The 21946-nt window shown below is 36.9% G+C and overlaps 2 protein-coding genes across 4 annotated transcripts; one reads left to right on the plus strand and one right to left on the minus strand.

The window, feature by feature from the left end:
• The first annotated feature begins 112 nt into the window (after positions 1-112).
• Positions 113-6570, plus strand: LOC139149244 (GTP cyclohydrolase 1 feedback regulatory protein-like). Of its 3 annotated transcripts, XM_070720867.1 has the most exons (4): positions 113-290; positions 1911-2005; positions 4465-4644; positions 4910-5054. In XM_070720867.1, the coding sequence occupies exons 1-3, from the start codon at positions 255-257 to the stop codon at positions 4604-4606; spliced, it is 273 nt and encodes a 90-aa protein (XP_070576968.1). In that variant the 5' UTR covers positions 113-254; the 3' UTR covers positions 4607-4644; positions 4910-5054. The 3 variants fall into 3 exon arrangements, with proteins under 3 accessions (XP_070576968.1, XP_070576966.1, XP_070576967.1); XM_070720865.1 differs by lacking the exon at positions 4465-4644 and having other exon boundaries at positions 4910-6570; XM_070720866.1 differs by lacking the exon at positions 4910-5054 and having other exon boundaries at positions 4465-4781.
• A 1070-nt stretch (positions 6571-7640) lies between these two features.
• Positions 7641-19624, minus strand: LOC139149243 (dnaJ homolog subfamily C member 17-like). The gene is made up of 10 exons (XM_070720864.1): positions 19515-19624; positions 13482-13551; positions 12717-12775; positions 12159-12246; positions 11793-11869; positions 11514-11616; positions 10995-11104; positions 10350-10430; positions 9957-10058; positions 7641-8420 (listed from the first exon to the last, which is right to left on the minus strand). Exons 1-10 carry the CDS (start codon positions 19584-19586, stop codon positions 8115-8117), a joined length of 1068 nt encoding a protein of 355 aa, XP_070576965.1. The 5' UTR covers positions 19587-19624; the 3' UTR covers positions 7641-8114.
• Positions 19625-21946: the final 2322 nt, after the last annotated feature.

Raw genomic sequence — 21946 nt, forward strand, 5'->3', positions numbered from 1 at the left:
AAACCTTGCAAAAGTAACATTTTACATTATATGACCATTCAAGCCTTTAGGGTTTTTGAACATGAGGTATCACCAACAGATATACATGTATGTGTCTAACATAACAGATATACATAACCTTTAACCTCAACAAGAGAAGACGACGGATATCCGAATGAACGAGGAAGAAAACGAAGATTGGCAAACCGGCGCAAATAAACTGCAAATTACGGAAGATTCCTATCCAGAAGAGTTCCGTACTATTCGTAGACAACATGCCGTACATTCTCATCAGCACACAAATTCGTTTGGTGAGTTGAACTGTTTCTCGGAGTTTATTCACGTCATGGTGTGTTGTCTGTTGTCAGTGTTGACACACATTTGTACTTCCGATGAATGAGTATGATGGGTGATCAATCAGTGTTTATCGATCCCTTCACGCCTCCTAGTGTCTCCTAGGGTGTCAGTATGTTTTTGAATTACTCATACTTGCCTAAAATACATCGTAACAGCCATGTTGCATTTTTGGGAGTATGTTCAGCAAAGCAGCATGATTCATACCAGCCATAAATTACATTATACAGTCACAATTTTCGTGTTCCCCTAAGGCACATAACTTTAATATATCAGAGATATATATCATAGATATCTGGATCTTTGCAAATCGAAAGTCTGTTTTGCAAAGCGTAGTAATCATTATGAAATCTGCAGTTCATTTAAAAAGCATAACAATCCTGATCCTTTTCAGTTTTTGCTATGAGAATTCAGTAGTAGAAAGCAATTTGTAATAATATATTTCTCAATACATTGATACAGTGACATATTTTAGGAGCATAATGGCAATATATTTTTTTTCTCATTGATGCAACTTTTTCCTTTCTGTCACAGGTTTACAAATAAGTTTTTTAATTACAGTTAACAAAAGGCGGTTTTCGTCATTATTAGCTGTGCTTTTATGGTTTCAACAATAAAAGAAAAGGTCTTCTCAGACACTGTGCACATCAAATTTGGCTAAAACTTATATAAATAGCTCTTTAGAGTTTCTCAGGAGACATAACTGGATGGCTGGCAACAGTCTAATTACCTACTGAAGTTTTTGATTTACTGCTGTTCTCTCTTTGATATAATTGATTGACATGCATTAATACACAACAGTTCTGGACGTCTGGTTATGCACAGAAAGTGTGAAATACATATACAGCTCATTCAAAATACGGTATTAAAACTTTAAAATTGAAAATTTGAAATTCCTATACAACTAACATGTCAATGATTCCACTAAAACACAGAATGAGTTTTAAGTTTCAGGAGTTGATCTTTCAAATTTAGATCCTTGCATACCACATGGTTGTAATTTGATATGTTACTCTATGATGTAAATCAATTTTTGTATAATTAATCCAGATTTTTAACCATTGTGGGTACCAATGTCTTGGTTAACCCTTTTATGCAAGCAGTTCTTGTATTTTGCTATTTTTCACATGCCAAAATGCACATTTGACTCTTTTGACAGTGAGGTTTGTTTTTATCTTCTGTACAAATTAAGCCAATTCAATACCAAATTGGTCATTTTTCTGTCAAATTTTCAAAATTTTCTGAGAATACGCCCTGAAATCAGACCCATCATTGAGATGTGTCGCTAATTGCAACCATAGTGTGTGCAAAGATCCCTGAATTGCAACAAAGTAACACTCACTCAGGAAACATCATATACTCTCTTTCATGTGCATTGGCTGCCAGCGCATGGAGCCTAGATCCTGTATTACAGCTGTGGACCAGTCAAAGCTCTCCTGGATACAGTTAAGCTCAATACTTATCCCATATGTTGATGGACAGGTCTTATAGAGACCTTATGTTACAGTATGATTGATATATCTCAACTTCTAACATGAAAGTGGTTGCTATTTTCTTCACTTTGATCACTACTATAGGAGTGTGGACCCACCGTTTGTGGGGATGAACATGCAGACCCAGAGATAATGGAGTATCTTGGAGCAAAACTTGTAACTCACCTTGGAAACAATTTGTGAGTATATTTACAGGAATTGTTCCCATAGTTGTCCCTGTCTGTGAAATTTGTTTATAATAAATGATTAGCCAAGTCAGCTAGTGTCATTACTGCCATTTGAAACAAGATATGAAATGAATATGTTTCTGTGCATCATACAGTTTTCAGAAAATATGATGGTTTGGCCAGAAAGTTTCAAAAATTGGCCCAAAAATGTTAATGAACTAATTTTGTCATCATTTCAAAATATGTTGAAGAGATCATGAAACCTACAAACCAAATTTCAAATTTATCTGGCAAATGGTTTCAAAGGAATTTATGTTTGGACCAAAACTGAGAAAGCTGACCAAAAAAATGTACATGGGCAATTTTTCTCAACAGCTGAACAAATCTAAGTGGAGTCATGTGTACAAACCAGCATGCCATAATAAATCCTCTTTCTGCCAGGCTCCATAGACAAACCATAGAATATAAATATCACTTGGAAGAAAGGGGATTTTTAAAGCTATCAGAATAAAAATTTACGTGTATACAAATATCATCATAATATTACCAAATCTGACTGATGCCAAGAGAAAATTCCAGAGTTTATAGGTCTACCAAGACAAGGTTGTATATTTTCATTGAGCACCTGGAAATAGCCATACAAAAGCTATGGTATCATATTTTACCCGGTATGGAAAAACCTGGGTATCTACCCTAAACATGATATTAGATGCATCTTCACTGTGTTGTACTTAGGTTATGATAACTGCTGCATATGTTCATTATTTGTGTTGTTTCCTTGAAATGGAGTATATTTTGGTTCTGTATCATTGCGCTTCCAAAATTACCAATACATCACATACACATATCTAGACATCCACTATACATATATATCCAGTCACACACAGGCATAAGCAAACATACACCACTTGATATCAACTCACAGTACATCCCTGTGTCCAAAGTTGTGTAAACTTGCACACAAAATATCCAGTCAGATTCACATGTAATGTATATAAGCATTTTCAAATACACAAAAAGATACACACCTGACACTTTGTCAAATGGATCACAGAATATTCGGAGTTGATGAGCAAATGAATGAACAACAATAAACCTAGAAAGTTAGCGAGGGAGAACATATTCACTTATCCATGATCCAGACAAACCAATGCTTCTACCCAGACCATTTGATTTGGCAACGTTGCTATGCTACAGTGAAAGTTGGACTCCAAACACTAGTTTAACTGCAAAGTAACACAGTATGAATGCAGGTCTACCAGATTGACTCTGTTGGATCACTCAATTTCCTTTGTTTTATTTGTCTTTGGGAACCAGATGGGGAAAAGTTTTACTCTCATGTTATCATGTCTACTTGTATATACACTCAAAAGTATCTACGGAGTGTGGCATCATTGTGTACAATTTATGGTTTCAAGGGGGATAGACCACAATGCAAATCAAAGAATTGATAATATTGCAACTTCAACTACAGATTCAGAACCAGATCTCACCAGTTGTCATGTGGCAAAAGTTTTTTTAAGTAGCTTCAACTTTTGTAAAATGTTAACCTTGGTTTCCCAGTAATTAATAGAATAAATGCTTTACCTGTTCACCCCAATTTCCTGTAAACAGGCCCATAGCCGCAATGGACAACTATGGGTTTGGGCCAAACCATTATAGTAAAAGGGTAAAAAAAACAAAGTTGGGTGCATTTACAATATCCATTCTACCTTATTGAGTGTTCCCCGTTATATAGGAACATACAGAAACTTGTATACCTTGGCAGTTTTGCAAAATTGTGCAATGCAAAATATTGTTGAAGACAAAAGCATACTGGTATGACTTTTATATAGTTGACCACCCTGGGACAACTTATGTGTATTTGTCCAAGAAACAAGTAAATAGTAGAACAGAAAATAGTGAAATGTGGGAAAATGACAATATCCATCAAAAGTAGTCAAAATCTTTGTAATAAAGTCTACCTATTCATGTGATTAACACATGTTTGATAGAAATTTGGAGATTCAGGTAAAATCTGCTGTGGCCATCAGGTGAAATGTTTTGACTGAATTTTCATAATAGCAACTCATTGGAGTTTCATCTACATACCAGGAAACACCTGAACCTGTTTCCTTTAATGACTTCCACATTAACATGTAAAGTTCCATCATGTGAAATGATGCATCCACAAATGTCAATACCAAGCTAAGAATTGCTGCATGCTGGAAAAATCAAAATGTTGACAAGAGTGCACTTATCCCTGCCTGCCAACTAATACAATTTGAATTTTGTACAATCTTTGTGAATGGAGAGCTGAGACCATTTTCAACATTCTCGCATAACTGTCTTCTGATGCTATTTTACCAGCTTCAGTCCTTGCAATCATCACATACATGCAGCTTCCATGCGTCATTAATACCTACAAAACTATTTACCGAACTTTCCTCATGTTTTTTTTTTCCTTTTTTCTGCTCAACCCACAAACTCAGCCCTGAGTACACATCACAAGAATGCCCTAGAAAAGTTCTCAACTTGCTAGAAAGGAAAGGCTACAAGGTGGTTGCAATGACTGGTCTTGGACAGACAATTGTTTGGACACTACATAAACCAGATGCCGAGTACAACGAGTAGATGTCCCTTTACCCCACCAACGGTGTCAGATTTCTGTAGTATGTCTTTCAACCTATGTGAACGGTGTTGGTTGGGGCTAGCCACTTACACATTGGGACCATCTGCTTTCTGTCGTCTTTTCCATCTCTAATTATCTGTTAATATTTTAACAATAAACCACAACAACTAACTTATACATCATCTGTAAAAATAAGATAGGGTGATCATGTCATTAACACGCATTTTGTGACTGAAATCACTCCTGTGTGAAGTTTGATAAGATTGTCCTTTTTTTTTCTCCCTTCTGTTTCTCCGACTTCACAGTCCAGAATACACCTGTCCGGATGTACCACGGATAATCCTAAACAAACTGGAAAAGATAGGCTACAGAGTAGCTGGTATGACAGGCATTGGTCAGACATGTATATGGACAATGTACAAGCCTGATAAGTCAATGGAAAGATTTGAGAAGGAAAAACCCCCTATGCCACAGACGTAGAACCGACAGAACTTCAAAAAAAAAATCTGTTTTATAACATATAAAATCAGTATTATGTATCTCTATAGAGATTACTTTCTCAATCGTTAAAACAAACATATATCAAGGAGTTTAGATTTTACAGTTGATACAACTCATCAGATTTAATAGATTATACAGTTATACAAATTACCCACAAGTCTCTTTGATGTGTATTATCATAGATCCTCCAGAAAAACATTTTTCTGGAGAGTCTATCTATTGTCTAACGTACCGTCAAATACTTGATTTATGAGAACCTTTTTCTTTTTTGTAAAATCAGATTACATTTTAGTTTTACAATCATTATCAGAAAATATATACAACAGTACTTTGTAAATTGTAGAAAAATAATATTTTTGATAATTTATCTTCAATGTGCACAGGGACCATAAATATGGAACTCTCTGCAAACTTGCAATGGCCACCTGGGGTGACCTATTTCAGTTAAAAGTTGAATGTAATTCTTCTTTGTTACATGTTTTCAAAGCTTTGTATGACAGAGCCGGTTCAGGTATTTTTCCCATTTTCATTCCAAATATCCTTTATAGCAGTCTATAACACCACCTGACACTTTTACATATAATATCTTCCAACAAACAAACAAATCATTTTCTGGTTTAGTTCATCATATTACACCAGTCAAAATCCGCTTTACCAAAATTACTAAAACTCACAAGTTCATTTCTGTACATACAGATTTATGTGACTTCACAGAGTAGTATCTGTTTGCACGTCAAATAAGTCTGTGGGTAATTTCAAGGACTATGAATTACGCACAAATTTTTATACTTCACAGTTGCCATTCACGTCTACATTTTTCATCATTCACAACCAAACAATGCAAGCTTCAGAATATCTCACTCATACCTCAGTCCTGCTGTGAAAAGTCAGATGATATAGGTGTATGCAACACTGTCGAATTTTGTGAATATTTTGAGATTTCAGATCTTTTCTCTCACCTAATCTTGATATATGGAGTCTCAATAATACATGTTTGCATACTGCCTTCAAACCCTGATCTATGGAGTCTCAATAATACATGTTTGCATACTGCCTTCAAACCCTGATCTATGGAGTCTCAATAATACATGTTTGCATACTGCCTTCAAACCCTGATCTATGGAGTCTCAATAATACATGTTGCATACTGCCTTCAAACCCTGATCTATGGAGCTCAATAATACATGTTGGCATACTGCCTTCAAACCCTGATCTATGGAGTCTCAATAATACATGTTGGCATACTGCCTTCAAACCCTGATCTATGGAGTCTCAATAATACATGTTTGCATACTGCCTTCAAACCCTGATCTATGGAGTCTCAATAATACATGTTTGCATACTGCCTTCAAACCCTGATCTATGGAGTCTCAATAATACATGTTGGCATACTGCCTTCAAACCCTGATCTATGGAGTCTCAATAATACATGTTGGCATACTGCCTTCAAACCCTGATCTATGGAGTCTCAATAATACATGTTTGCATACTGCCTTCAAACCCTGATCTATGGAGTCTCAATAATACATGTTGGCATACTGCCTTCAAACCCTGATCTATGGAGTCTCAATAATACATGTTGGCATACTGCCTTCAAACCCTGATCTATGGAGTCTCAATAATACATGTTTGCATACTGCCTTCAAACCCTGATCTATGTAGTCTCAATAATACATGTTTGCATACTGCCTTCAAACCCTGATCTATGGAGTCTCAATAATACATGTTTGCATACTGCCTTCAAACCCTGATCTATGGAGTCTCAATAATACATGTTTGCATACTGCCTTCAAACCCTGATCTATGGAGTCTCAATAATACATGTTGGCATACTGCCTTCAAACCCTGATCTATGGAGTCTCAATAATACATGTTTGCATACTGCCTTCAACCCAGCTACTCATTTACACATTATATTTGTATGTATAGGTTTTCTAATTCCTGTCATTGTTATTTCAAGCAATGTAAATCTGAAAGTAGATGTATAGTAATCTTGATTTGTCAAGTCTTTCATATCATAGAACGGCACTTTCAAACTAGAATATCATACTAGTAATCAAACATGTTAATGTATATTCTCATTTTATTCAAGGTCAGTTCAAACCCTTTGAGCGCCAAACCAGACCAAAATCAGTTTTGTTGCCCTTATAAGCTATACCCTAGTCAATTTTTCTTTTCAGATTTTTGCCAAAATTTTCGTGTAAAACTGTAGCCAACCAATTGTGATATCTATTTGGTCCAAAATTATTTTTAAAAAATACAGAATTCACAAAAATTGGTAAAATGTTGCACTAAATTTTTTGTGGAAAAATTACAGCACTCAAAGGGTTAACCAATCTTTCTATTCCTGTTTCGATGGTTGTACAGTTTGTACCAAGCAATTCATGTACCGACTTAAAAGCAGGGTATTTTCTGAAAACTTGACACATTTAAAGTTTCATCTTACTGGTTATGTGTGCTATTTGATTGTACAGCTATAAACACACATACATGCAGATGAATATAACTTCAAGTTCAACACAAAGATCATGTGAATGTATTTCTAATGTATTTCTAATGCTTTTTATTAAAGAAACTGTCTTCATGGAATAACAAAAGTGGCATTGTCGATTTTGTAACATATTTTATACATCTTATATTGATGCCAAGAGGTCAAAATTGGCCACTGAAATGATTGGTAAATCATATGCAATAATTGGACACTGTTCTAGGGAATCCATGAATAGCAAAGCATGCATCACTCCAGAGTGCAAGGCTATGTGCTCACTAGCTGCTTGCAAAGGTTCCATCTTTCAAACTCACTATTCAAGGACATCAAAATGCAAACTAATCAGAAAACGTCATTGGGCTTTTGACCATTTCGTGAGATTGGTGCATTAGTACAAGCATAGTTATACACACCATTGGCATTAAAGTAACATGTTTCAAATATATCTCCAAAACACTCCCACTTTGGTGAAGATCTTTCTCCAAATGAATATTGTAATGTCATCATTTACACAGAAACTATCATCCCTCTGAATCTTCATTTTGCATTTGTTCAATAAGTCTCTTTCTCTCCTCTGCTTGTCTCATTTTCATCATTGTTATACTTTCATAGTCCTTTGCCAAATTTGGATCACTTCCAGTAGAACTCTCCACCCATTCCGGTATCTCTCTGTCCCTTGAACCAGGCTGGTGATGCGAATGCTCTGTGGCTGTGGTAACAGTTTCATTGTTGCGTCTCTCAGCCGCTGCTTTTCGGAGTCTTTCCATCACAAGGCTTTCAAAGTCCTCTCCGGTAGCTGCCGTCTTGCCACCATCAGAAGATAAGGTCTGAAAAGAAAGACAAGCTGGTGGTTAAAGTGATGCCATGAAGGAACCTTAAGGTAGTATGCGCCTCGAAAAGTGAAAGACTTACACTTTTGCTCAAACTTTCTTGAATGAAACTTTCAAATATTCTCTTACCAAATCAACAATAAAAATACCGCAATTATACGGTGTCGCTCAAATTTGATCAGAATTGGTACATACCAAAGATCAGCAATACGTGTTATTTCTATCTGTTCAGTGCAGGAAAATTATACATTGATTTTATGACAATTTCTGCACTGTACAACCAGAAAACAACAACATTTAAACCAGAAAATTAAGAATGACAAAAGTAAATAAGGTCTGAAACTTTAGGTACTGAAGGTCAACTTTAGCAACATGCATGGCAAGAATCTTTCTACCATGGATGTACAAAAATAGACATCCATATGGTTTCAGCAGATCTGTTAATATGTCACAGTTCATAAAAAATGACAGGAAATGACAAATTAGCTGTTTCAGTTACTGCTATCACTCCCAAACATAATAGGTACCCTGCATACAAATACGTTAAAGGTCAAATCCTCTTATTCAGATGTGTGGGCTGATTCAGTTCACTGCCACCACTCCTGCACACTTGCAGTATTTCCCTTTTTCTTACCTCATTTGCACATTTTTGACACTGATGTGTTAATTTGAACAAATTCACATCTCAACCCCTACATCTACCTGTACACCAAATACTGAGATGGTAGCTTTGGCGGTATGGGAGCCTTTGTGTGTGACGGACATACATCCGCACATACCCACAAATATACAGACACAGACTGCCACTCAGACTCATCATATAAGCTCTTTTTGGTATTTATATATGAAACCAAATATGAGCTAAAAATCGGGGGTCACTGTGCAAAGTTTGGAACTAGCGAAACAAATTACCCAACATTTTGCTATATTTGAAATCCAAAATGGCCGCCATTCCTCTATGGGGTGATAATAAACTTTGGATTTTTGAAAAACTAAGCATGTCAAAGGTTTTCTTTCTCCATAATCTTTAAAATGAGCCCCCACAAGTGGTTGATCAGAAAAGAATTGTATAAATTTGAGAGTGCAACTGTCCTAGAGACACGTTCTACCTTAAAAATGCACAGATTGATAAAATGTCCTAGATGTTGACAGTTCAGTTTACATAAAGCATCCATGGAACTAAAAATGTGAACTGTCTGTCACATAATTCATTGATAATGTACACACAACACCAGATACTTTCCAATCAGTGTTTGCATCATTAGATTTTTTTTATAACCTTTGAGATCAAAATATTACAATTGACAAAAGTATGTTCAAAAGGAGGACAGACATAATATAACCTGTTCAATCACAAAATCACTGAACCAAATTTCAAAAGTGTAAGCACAAGAATCCTAACATTTTGTTGTCTACTTCTGGACTGCAGATAATTGAAACATACAAATGGCTAGCGAAACTCACAAGATGTTAGTTCTATCTCCTTCTTAAAAACGACAGTTTGGAAGTACGAAGGTGCAATGTGGCACTTACTGTTGAACTGCAGTGTCTTTGACCTTGACCTGGTTTCCCTGACAACCACGCAATCTGTAGAGGGTTTGCTGGTATGCCAATCTCATTTTCTACAGCCAAGCTCTACATTGAATGGAAGTACAAAAATACATATTTATGTGGGATGACAAATTTGAAGTTACGATTTGAAATATACTCACACCTGTTTTCTAAAGGATCAGTTCAGGTCCAACTTAAGACTCATTGTAGTTTGTTTCAGTTCATAAATGTTATTACTGAGACAAGCCTTGCAAGTCGAATGTATTTCTTATAGTTTTCATGAGACCAGATTGTTGATTCAGAATGTATTTGTTACGTACGTGCAAAACTTCAACCAGCAGACTGCAAAAGCTGGCTTTTTGATTGGTAACTTACCAAACTGTGTGAGGATACAAACTCAACAATGGCACTTCCATTGCGTTTCCTTGATACCAATAAATTATTAATATCACCATACTGCAGGTAAATAGCAAACACAGGTATACCAAGTTACAAACACAAATATCATTTTTAATTAATCAGAACTTACAGCAAATAAATAGCAAACACAAATATACCAAGTTACAATCACCCTGAACTATCACAGTAAGAGTAGGAGTGCCTGAATGATGTACTTTCCACTTCAGCATGGTGACATTATTTATAAAATCCTTGCTTGGTCCCATTCAGTTTATAATTAGTGTTGGTGAGGAGTCGTCACCACTCAACTTGTAGGGAGGAAATACTTGAAGAATATGAATCTTCACAATAGCCTGGAGAACTGTGATGTGTCTGTTCATATTATATATATATATATATATATATATATATATATATATATATATATATATATATATATATATGTTTTGAAGTATACAGATGCTCGATCTCGATGCAGAAAGCAGAGCGTTGCAAATAATAACAAAAATTACTTCAAGTACAAAGTATTAATATCCGTTCCTTAATTTCATGCATCTTGCAATCTGTCTGGAGATTGCAGGATGCAAGAAACTTTGTCAGACTTGACAATTTTTTCCATACCTTTGAAAAGATACTGTGTAGAATATCATAACTGTATCCTCCATTACTTTCATCTCCTTTCTTACTTTTCCATTTCACCTTCAGCTTTGGAGTCTCAGTCGAGGCAGTTTCTGCAAAGAAGACAGGAATGAAATTATTTGTGTGACACATCTTAACCCAGTAACTATTTTCCGTTGCTGCAAAACAAGATTTGACTGAAAAGTCCAAGATATTCATCTTACCACAACCCTACCAGAGATTTCTGATTTATTTTGTAGAACTGAGAAATTTGCATTGAACACATCTATCTACTAACTACAATGATTTCCCATTAGACAGAGAGATAGAGACACAACAGACAAATGACTCTAAATTTTAAAGTTATTGGACATAAGTAGTTTGTCCAATTCGCCAAAGTTATGTAGAATTCATGAAATCAAAATTTGACTGTCATTGTACAAGCCTTTGTTTTTTTTCCGTTTGAATATTTTGACTCTTCCACATTTTCAACAAGAATTGCAGTATTACATGAAATATTACCAAACTGGCTTGCTTTCATTTTTTCTTCTTCTTTCAATTGCTGATTTAACAACTCTTGTTCCTCTTCAAGTTGACGAGAACCTTCTTCCCGAAGTCTTTTGATCTGAAACAGGAAAGATCATCAATTTGTTTGGACAAGTGTACCACCATTGACTGTACAGCTGAAATGAGTGACCATGCATGGTGGCTATTCAACAAAATGGAATCATCTTATTTGCAAAATGCTTCATAATAGCCTTATTTGACAAAGGAATCAACACTGAATTATGTGGTTTTTACCTCTGCTTCCAATTTCTTAGCAGCTTCAAATTCATCTTCCTTTTCTTCCTTTGCTGCAGCTTCCCTCTGTTCCAAATCTGAATCAAAACACAAAACATCACATGTCGAAATTCTCGTATCTGATAAATCAGGTCTGGTGACGGTTGAAATGTTGATGAGTTGTGTGAAAGTAACAATGGTAATCTCTGACATAAGCTTTCAAGGAAACCCACTTATACTTCTTTCATTAGCAAAATGTTTAACAAGTTCACCCCCAATTACCAGTCAAGAGGTCCACATTCACCATTGATGACAATGGGTTTGGGACAAACCATGGTTGTGAGAGGGTTAAAGTATGCTACTAAACTCAATGTACACGTCACTCACCATGTTTGACTTTTCTTCTCTTTGCATCCAAGGCTCTGTTTCTCAGTTCTGCTGCTTTCTTGGCCTTTAAAACTTTATCATATGCTGCCTGTATAAAGTGATAATACATGACAATATCAAATAAATGAATTTATACTCATTCAGGAATTTGTTGTCTCAGTTAAATTTGTGCATTAACTATCACAAACCAGAAATCATGGAAATCTATAGCAGTGTGTTAGATTACTTTCATACATGTTTGACGTAATGGAAAAGAGACAATTTGTTCTCTATTATGGATTCATTTTTTGTTCATGTCATCCAATTTCTTGCTTTACTTCAAACAAGCTCTACATGGTAGAATATACAGACATTTTTGTCAAAATCTATCAGACCCTCTATCTTGATCATAATTACCTCTGACCCTCTATCTCACTTATAAGTTTCAACCATGCAGTGTAGGCTGAACTGAACCATACCAAGAATCTATTACACTGCATCATTGATTTTATTTTCTGGTAGATTTATCATGAATCGACCACTCACAGCCAGATATATTCAAAATACAGCACTACTTACCCTGGCTTCTTTATCAGTTAAAACTTCCAACGCTTTGGACAATTTCTCCCATTCTTCAGCTGTGGGTAAAGAAAGAACAATTTGAATCTGGCATCAGTCACGTAAAAACATGTATGTGATTAAACAGACATGCAAGTACAAGTGTGTGGCAACTTGTGAATTGAATTCATCACATTGTTAGGGTGAAGGTCATGAACCATTAACCATGAACCTGGCAATAACCATGGGTCATTCACTGACATCTTCAATGATGCAAGTCGTGATATTTAGAAGCAGCAAGCATTTTGTAAATGACAACTGTCAGAATAGCTAGCAAGCTGATGTGTAGTTGTGCAATACCTAGAAAAATTATTAAATTGTGCAGAATTTTATTGTCCTGTTTGATGAATGAAGAAATACAGGAAAAACTTGTTCAAGTTTTGCTTAATATTTTTCATCACTTGATCACAGTTAACAGGTCCTCTGAAAACCTGACTGTAGTGGTAATATTTGTCAATGTTATTGGTTGCAAGTTGGGCATATTCTACTTAAAATTCACTGAACATTAAACTGCATTTCCCATTGGTCTGCTTTCATAATCATGTACTTGGATAGATAAACTTTGTTCCTTACTGATCAAAATATCAACAAACATCCTGTCTTTGAAATCAGTCATTTTACTTTAATCAGATGAAGCCATTTAGCTCTAGCACTGAAGTGGTTCTGCCCTGCATATCACTCTCGTTTTTCATGAACACAGAGTACGTAACATGAGTATTTTTTTACCTGCTCTTGGATTGTCAGGATTCTTATCTGGATGGCATTTGAGTGCTTTCCTCCGATACGCTTTTTTTATCTGTAAAAGTTGAAGGGACAGACATTCTTGAACCAAACAAAAATCACTATAGCACTGACACATTCTGTTAGACAGGCCAGGGACTTCCCCTATAAAAGCCAGATTATCGTAAGTCTATGCAAATGTAAAAAGTTATGCTACTGATTGGACATGCCATGTTTGGTCCCAGAATCCCATAATTTTGCCGTGATTCAGGCGTTCATTGTCCTTGAATCTTGCATTATGATGTGTGTGAATATATAGCCACTAAACTTGAGTAGGAAAGAAACTGAAAAAATGTTCCGTTTTTTTTGTCAGAGAACACATACCCCGGTATGTGTCAAAATGTGTTCCCTGTACGACCATTTGACCCCTCTTTGCATATGTCACGAAAGTGTTCATCAGGATTATTCAAATTTATTATACGGTCAAAGCGATACTACGAGAATTCAAAAACTCCAGCCCAGTGTACGCAAATGGCTGCATGATCAGTAATCCCCCTATTGTGCACCCACGGTCCCGTAACTTTCCATTTAACAGTGTCATTCTACTTTCCTGTTTCCTTCCTTCAATAACAGGGCAACAAGTTATCCCTTGAACATTTACATTACTGTCCAGCCTACTATTTCATGTTGCTGAAAGAATTTTATAAATAGTGACTGTAGCTTGCATATCGTCATTTGGTGGAAAGTAATCAATCACTTATGTACACTACACATTGAAACACCATATTATGCCGTTCATACACAGGCCATTGAAACGTCTCTGAAACGGTTCTGGGCCAATACTGACACAGAAAGTTATGTGTGGACACTCCGAAATGGTTCTGAAGCTTCAGATTTGAGACGGTTTAGTCGGCCCGACCAGAGCCGTTGTAGGGATTAACTCTATCCGCAAATCGCTGTGTGGACAGACTGAGCCGCTTCAGAAGCGTTTCAAACGCCCTCACGCGACAGGTATTTGTAACATAAAACAAACAACAACCAATATACAATATTCACTTTCGCCATGGCTGCCGAACACAGTACTACATCTCGCGGTATACTGGTCCGACGAAGAGATAAGCTTGATACCAAAAACCCTATCAATTCGACCAGAAAAAATCATTACGATTTGAAAAACGTCGAATTAATAGGAAATTAAAACTGCCGAAATAATTTAGTGGTCGAATTTAATTTGGAACGACGAGGATGAAATTTAAGCGAGACATTTTTGCCATGTTGAGACTGCTTCAAAGCATGGACTGTGAATTTTGTGAGGTCGACAAATTTCGTAACAAAAAAACCTCAAACGCACGTTGGTGTCACATCAAAATCATAGTGGCCGCGATTACAAACGAAACAATCTGTGAGACTGCCACCGGCCGCTCGACGGACGACACGTAAGTTGACATCGTGTGCCAGCCCTTGGAAATATATTGTAACTCCTTGACAGGCAGATGAGATAGTCTTATAGCGTTTGATGCATTGAAAGTTTGTAAAAATAATAAAAATGACATCACCGATCATAAGAAACGTGGTGTTGAAGATAATAGTTTTTAAAAGAAGACTATGACGACCATATTTCTGTAAGTATTATCTAACTTTAGAAAACCAACATCTGAAGATTTACTTCAACCAACACTTTTGGATTTGTTCCACTCTTTATTATAAGATTAGTCGAATTTCTGGAAAGTAGGTGTACATTTTCGATGTCTGTGTATCGTCTACACCGAAGTCATATCCGAAAGAGTATAATCAGTTCGCGACAGCGTAAACCTCTCTCTCCCTCCGGCATTTCAATGTTTTATATTGTCGACATTTATATATCAGTCTGAAGTTTCAGGTCACTGCTCAATGCAAGTAGTTGATGTCAATTTTCCGTATCGGGCATGGTCTCTATCGTCACTCTAATCGTTAGTGTTTTCCTGTTATATTCCATATCAAACTCAAAACACAACGTGAACAACGCTGATAATATATTGCATATTTCGTATCGAAAACCGGTAAAGTTCGTAACTGGTGACATGTCACGCCCTGGAGAAAGTTCATCACCATCGATCGAATGTCCGTGGCGCTTTTGCTTCCAAATAGACATATTGAAATGCACAGGGAACTTCGCGGTATGGCAATTATATGAACTTTACCTTGAAGAAAGTCTGTGACTTTAAACTGGCCGTACAACCAACAATAAACATGGCGGAGCAATGATACCGATTTCAGAGACTTCGATTTTTTTTTCATTGCGACCTCGACCGCTGGTGAGAGCGAGTCGTCTATTTTTTTCCCACTGGCTATTTGGCTTTGAATTTTCAATTGCCATCTTGCGCTAAGTTAAAGCTAAAAACAAGACGGGCGTTCTCTGTAAATCAATAAGCCTTTTGAATATGAAAAAATCGGACATCTGAACCTCAACACGCAGCTTGAAAGTTGTTCTCCGAATCAGGACAGGGACATCGGTGAGGCCGCATTTCACGTAGTAGCTATGGAAACTGACGGCTCTGTCTATGGTTCGTTGTAAGAAACCATGCGATGTACGCTCCCTTGGGCCGTGGAATTTCGCCGTATCGCCTCTACAGACTACACCGTCTATTACCTAACCATGCTATTAAACAATCACACGATAGTTCAGTAACATATATCTTCATTAATCTACCGATCATCCACCGTCGAACACTTCGAAAACAATGGTCGCGGTCACGGATTCAAGGACGTTCACAAGAAGAAATTATCAATAAGTGGCGCGCAGAATTATTTTTACTGGTTTTGAGAACTTCTAAAATAACTTGTAATCTGTATATCTTCACACATCGAACCGATATTGTATACCTATCACCGTCGAGAACCGATATTGTATACCTATCACCGTCGAAGTTTATGTCTTTCACTGTAGAGTTCTTTTTATCCAAAACACATATTCAGAAGAGTCCCACAGAGCAGTCAAATGAAAGGATAATTGCTTCAAGCGAATGAAATTGCACGAAGAATGAAAATCAACAGCACACCATGGACGTGATTTAAAACAATAGAGCTTGTGAATAGGACTATTTGAGTAAAAAGTGCCGTTTTTCTCGCAATTTTAGCAACTGTAACGACCCTTTATTCTTTAATACCTTTCCATAATTGAATTAAACTAGGTTTAGGGCTTATACACACAGTGTACACTGATGTACAGAACTTTAAAAAGTATTCTGCTGGTAACGAACAGGGGTTTACACTCTAATGGGCGCAGTAAAACAATGGTCACGTCCATAGATTCAAGGACGTTCACGGGGAGACACGATGGCAAATAGTGCAGTGTCGTAAAATTGCTTAGACTAGTTTTAAGAACAGTACAATATCTGGTCATCGGTGTACCGCTACCTGTTAATCGAAACGACAAGTGTAGACCTATAGCTTCGAAATTTTATGGGAGAGACACCACGACTGAGACCGACAGTAGCATAACAAACTATTCCCAATTGTTCGTCGTGTTTAATACAGACATCTCTGTAGGTGATTCTGGTTTCTCTTGAATCAAAAGTCCGACATTGACAAAATTGACATAAAATAAGTCCGAAAAGTTATGTTTTATTCAACTAACTGATTCATCTCCTTTGATATCCCCTATTAGCTACATGTAAACAGTCCGGAAAGACTGACATCGATGTCTTCCGGGCCCCCATTTCTTCACCGTTTTGCAAAACATCTCATCAGCCGGACGCATGGGCAATATCTTTGTACGTTGGTCAAAACTAATGACAGTATAGGTCAGGATGTAACATCGGTCAAAGTAATATTGAATATGGAAGACGAAAATGCTTTCATTGATTGACAAAAATGAGAGGGAACGAGTCAGTAAATATCGAACCATAAAGGGGAGATCGAGACTGCCATCCCCCATGATTAATCAACTGGGAACAAAATATATATTTCGATCAACAGACTTACACAACCAGAGACAGCATTTTATTCAGCTGTAAAATAAGTCACCGCCTTTCCTATAATAACACCCCGTTTGCGTTTCGATCTACTCTGCTCTGTCTCCAATCGGTATGGCCGTCCGGGTTTCGCCTGCCGTACTGACTGATACATGGTTATTTCTTCACATATTTTTTCATCGTTTGGCATAAAATACAGCATCTCTTTGGTGCACAAGGCAAATCAACGTTTAGAAGGAAAGTCACAGGAGGTTAGGATATTATATACCGTAGGTGAAATTAGAATGGAATGTTGAAGATGAAAAGACTTTTATCAGTCGACAAAAATTGCCATAAACCGAGAATTGAGATTGTCTATATGATTTATTAATTGGGAACAAAAATATTCGATTGAGTCATTAAGTTTGTGTTTGATTCGTTTTAAAATGTGTTCCTACATTCTTATCCGATTGTTTGTGTTAATAAAAATGTTTGTTTCGCCTCGGATATTTGTAGGGAAGTTTGGATTAGTGTGGACGGTAATGTTTTGTTTGTGTGAGGAAAGCTTATGGCAGGCGAAACAAACATTTTTATTAACACAAACAATCGGATAAGAATGTAGGAACACAATTTAGAAACGAATAAAACACAAACTCGACACAAAAACATTTGGATAGTTCGGTGGGGAGCCTCTTTCACATTCTTTACAGCCAGTACGACGTCGTTCGTTTCAGCATGGAGGTAGTCTCTACTACCTCCATGGTTTCAGCCATCTTGTTATGCAGTATGCTTGGCCATACACACCTTTTGAACTCGAGAGGGCGCATTAAGACGTCTTAAATATCAAACAATGGCTTAATTTTGTGAGTATGGACACGAGCGGACCCAAACTATTAATCCCCTGTGTTTACAAATCACAAATAAAGTCGCTGAAACGTTTCAATTTTTGCCTGTATGAACGAAGTAATTGTTACAAAGTTTTCATTTTTTCTATTTCGTCAGTGTTTTACTTTACATCATTTTGGCATCTCCTACATGGAGTGAATTTCAGAGGATGCAGTACCATTCTCTGTGCAAAATTTCACTCGTTTATTTCACCAATGTCAATGTGAAATTCACATTTGCAAAATCAGACAAAAGTGTTGACACCTACTGAACAGAGTTTCACAAAACATTGCTTTATATCCATATACATAGTATTCATTGATTTGTTAGTAGGATTGCACTTTATAACTACAGAGGGTGTTTACGTGGTCATAACGTGTTTCTCACAGGGGATACACATAAACTTTTTGTTTGATGAATAGGCCAAACCCGGAATTCGAATCGACCACGGTACAAACAAAGCCATGTGCGCAAACGCGCACAGACGTACGTGTATTTCCATACGCGTTCAGTACACATGTGGGTTTGTTTGTACCGGCATCACGTGATTATTTGGGCGTACTGAGTATGTAGAACGGCGTACGCACCGCGTCCTTTTTATTCCGGAGTAGAACCATTGCTATCCGTCTCAGTAATGTCATTTCCATGGCAACTATTTTTGCATGTAAAGTCCAATTGATTGATCATGTAGTCTCATTGAGGTACTGCTTATCAAGGAGGTAGGAAGGAATAATCTCCTTGAGATCATCTAGAGCGGCTCTCATGCCCGGTAATCATACTCTAGTTCACTTCATAAGTGTCTGTCAGATGTGCATAAGTGGAACCTAGCGTGTGTTTTGAGAACAGATTACCAGGCTTCCGCAACGTAAGAGTTACGTTTCATTAGTTGAGACCCATGGCTCTACTACTGCCTTGGTTTTGTTATGCTTGTGAAACTTTGAAAGCGGGCGATACACTACAGTTTGTTGTACTTTGAAAAATTAACTAGTTCCATCAAACACTGTGCGTGCAGAATCAAGATGCCAATCATCTTTTCCACTCCAAAACCAACCGATACCGGCTTTCCTTGCAAGTTATGCCTAATCAAGGACATACAAGCGTCGACTGCCAGTGTCCTCCCTCAGCAATCGAACTCAACTTAAAGCTGCATGTAAAGTGGTAGTAGGCTAGGAATACCGGCAACAGCTTTTGTGTACGTTGATCTAACATCATTTCAACTTACCTCATTCTGTGTGGCATCTTGTTGAAGTTCGAGCAGACCGTACAGGTCCAGGTCTTTCACGTTGGGCGCCATGTTTTCCTACGCCACCAATAGACCACTCTCATTTATCGTTTGTTTTATGCTGAAAGATAGCCGGTAATCTCAAAGATTGACACAGAGGGCGCAATGCAATGCCACAGATTTGTTTCCCTCTTTTTATGACACATTTAACCCTGTCAGGCCTGACTTTCCAGTAACTTATCAGAGGTACATCTATATATAGGGGTTTAGGCCTGAGAAGATTAAAGAAAGACGCAACAGGCATAATGTAACTCACTGATTTCCTTAAATTTTAGATTTCTTTATTGTATTTTACTTGGTCAACTAATGTTTTGATCATCTATTTCTTTGATTGTGTATTTCGTGCATTATCAACATAAATTCACACAAGGAGTAAACCAAAATTGAATTCCCAAACTTTTTACATTAACACAAATTCATAGCAGGTGTACAAAAGAAATATTGTCAAATCGAAGGCTAAAAATCTTACTAAAAATGTTTATCTAAAATTTTATTCTCTTAGAAGAACAAAAAAAATATTTTCTGAAGTCAGTCTCGAAAATGACCTATAAAAGTTTGGTTGTAATCGCAAATCGATCACTCAAACTTTTGAGAGTGAATTTACAGGTATCAACATTTTCCTTATAACTGGGCTTCATCGTCGTCAAATCCGCAATGATGACGAAGGTAGAATGACGCCTGAGGATATTCTGAAGACTAGTCAAGTCTGCTCTTTGTGTGAATTCATTTTGAAGCCTGTGGAACACACTGATTTATCATCGTTTTGCTTTTGTGGAAATTGAATTTCCTCTACATAGTTGACACTGGGTTTACTGGCCACTTTGAATGTCAAATACTAGAAAGTTTAGGTAATCTTTTTTAATCCTAAATTTTGCATGCTGACCCTGATTTTCACCTTGATAAATCATGAAAGAGAATGGTTTAGATGTCTTGAGAAAGTTTGAGCAAAAGAGTTTAAAAACTTCCATGTGCATCATTTTCGCCATGCAGATGAAACTCTGAATATGTTCACGTTTGTTAAGTGACTGTACTCTTGAAAAAATAGGGGAAACCAAAGCATCTTCCCGAAATTCAATATACTCTTAATACTGCGCTTAAGAATCCCTTGAAAATGAAGTTAAGAACACTTTGTGCTCTTTTTAAAAATAGCTTTCACTGTAAAAGATTCCACATTACTCTGGTTCGGCTTAAAGGACTGTAAAGGAATTCATTACATGAGTGTTAGCTGTTGAATTTTAACTCAAGTCATTTCAAGGGTCTATTGAAATAATATCAAGAAAGCCATTGTATCTTTAATCTTCCTCTCATTCTCATTGTTACCAAAAATTCACAACAAGTAAAACAGTAATCAGCCAGAGAAAAAAATACTCTATGTTTCGTTTGAGGGAACTGAAAAACATGTCCTCTTTATTGTCCCCTCTTTTTTTCCACAAGTGATATTGGATCCCCCCTCTCAGTGAAAACATGCATACTTACTGGGTGCGTTTTTACACACTTGAGTCAAGAGTGCCACTACAGAATCTGAAGTACTTGACTCGAGAGAGTTAATCACACAAATAACAGTCAGATGGCGTAAATATGAAGACTTTGTAAGAAAGTCGGTGTTCTTTGTCATTACTACTCTACCAGGCGGGGAGATTGATTCTTGGTGCGGCCGGTTATTCATCAATGCAGCACACGAACCATTCGACATTCTCCTGTAGAAGACTGCCATTGTACTGTAAAGTCTCGAAGGATCATTTTTATGTGTTCTAACAAGCAAAATCACTCTGTCGGCGCGTTTAACAATTTTTGCAAGGAATCGATAATACGGGTCCTTGCTGATGTTGATGGTTATTGGGACCTCAGACAGGTCGTTTGATCTCATCAAGAGAATATTGATCAAACATAAAATGTGGATGACACACGTCTGCATCGGAGGTGACAATAAAATACACACTTCCTTTGCGTGGAAAATCTTTCGATGTGAGGAAAACAATTGAGTACATGGGACGGCCGCGGATTAACATTTTACCAATAGAAAACGGAGTTTCTACAATTTTTTGGCTCCTAATATAACACATACAGACATATGGTGTTACAGTAGCAGAATGAATTGCACTTATGATAATTCTAACAGTACATACGACTAGGTTTTCTACCCTGATATCACGATTGACATTGTCAAAGCTAAATGGAGAAAACATTGTGTGTTGCTACGATTTGTAATTTTTTAAACGGAAAGTGTACAATCTTTCACATGTTGCTTCGGACGACGCTGATTTCAACTTGAATAACAGTTTGTTAATGTGCGTCGCTTTTTCCATCTGTTAATGTGCTATTTTGTCTGATGTGTTTGCCCGTTATCTCCAATAAAGCTAGGAGTGTAAACT

This window comes from Ptychodera flava, chromosome 14 (assembly GCF_041260155.1).
Source record: "Ptychodera flava strain L36383 chromosome 14, AS_Pfla_20210202, whole genome shotgun sequence".
NCBI classification, from domain to species: domain Eukaryota; kingdom Metazoa; phylum Hemichordata; class Enteropneusta; family Ptychoderidae; genus Ptychodera; species Ptychodera flava.

Coding starts and splice junctions, on each gene's coding strand:
- LOC139149244 (XM_070720865.1), top strand. CDS start 255: ATGCCGTACATTCTCATCAGCACACAAATTCGTTTG. Junction 291..1,910: donor TCAGCACACAAATTCGTTTG/GTGAGTTGAACT, acceptor TCACTACTATAG/GAGTGTGGACCCACCGTTTG. Junction 2,006..4,909: donor ACTCACCTTGGAAACAATTT/GTGAGTATATTT, acceptor CCGACTTCACAG/TCCAGAATACACCTGTCCGG.
- LOC139149243 (XM_070720864.1), bottom strand. CDS start 19,586: ATGGCGCCCAACGTGAAAGACCTGGACCTGTACGGTCTGCTCGAACTT. Junction 10,431..10,994: donor TACACAGTATCTTTTCAAAG/GTATGGAAAAAA, acceptor ATTTACCTGCAG/TATGGTGATATTAATAATTT. Junction 8,421..9,956: donor AAAGACACTGCAGTTCAACA/GTAAGTGCCACA, acceptor CTTTCTTTTCAG/ACCTTATCTTCTGATGGTGG.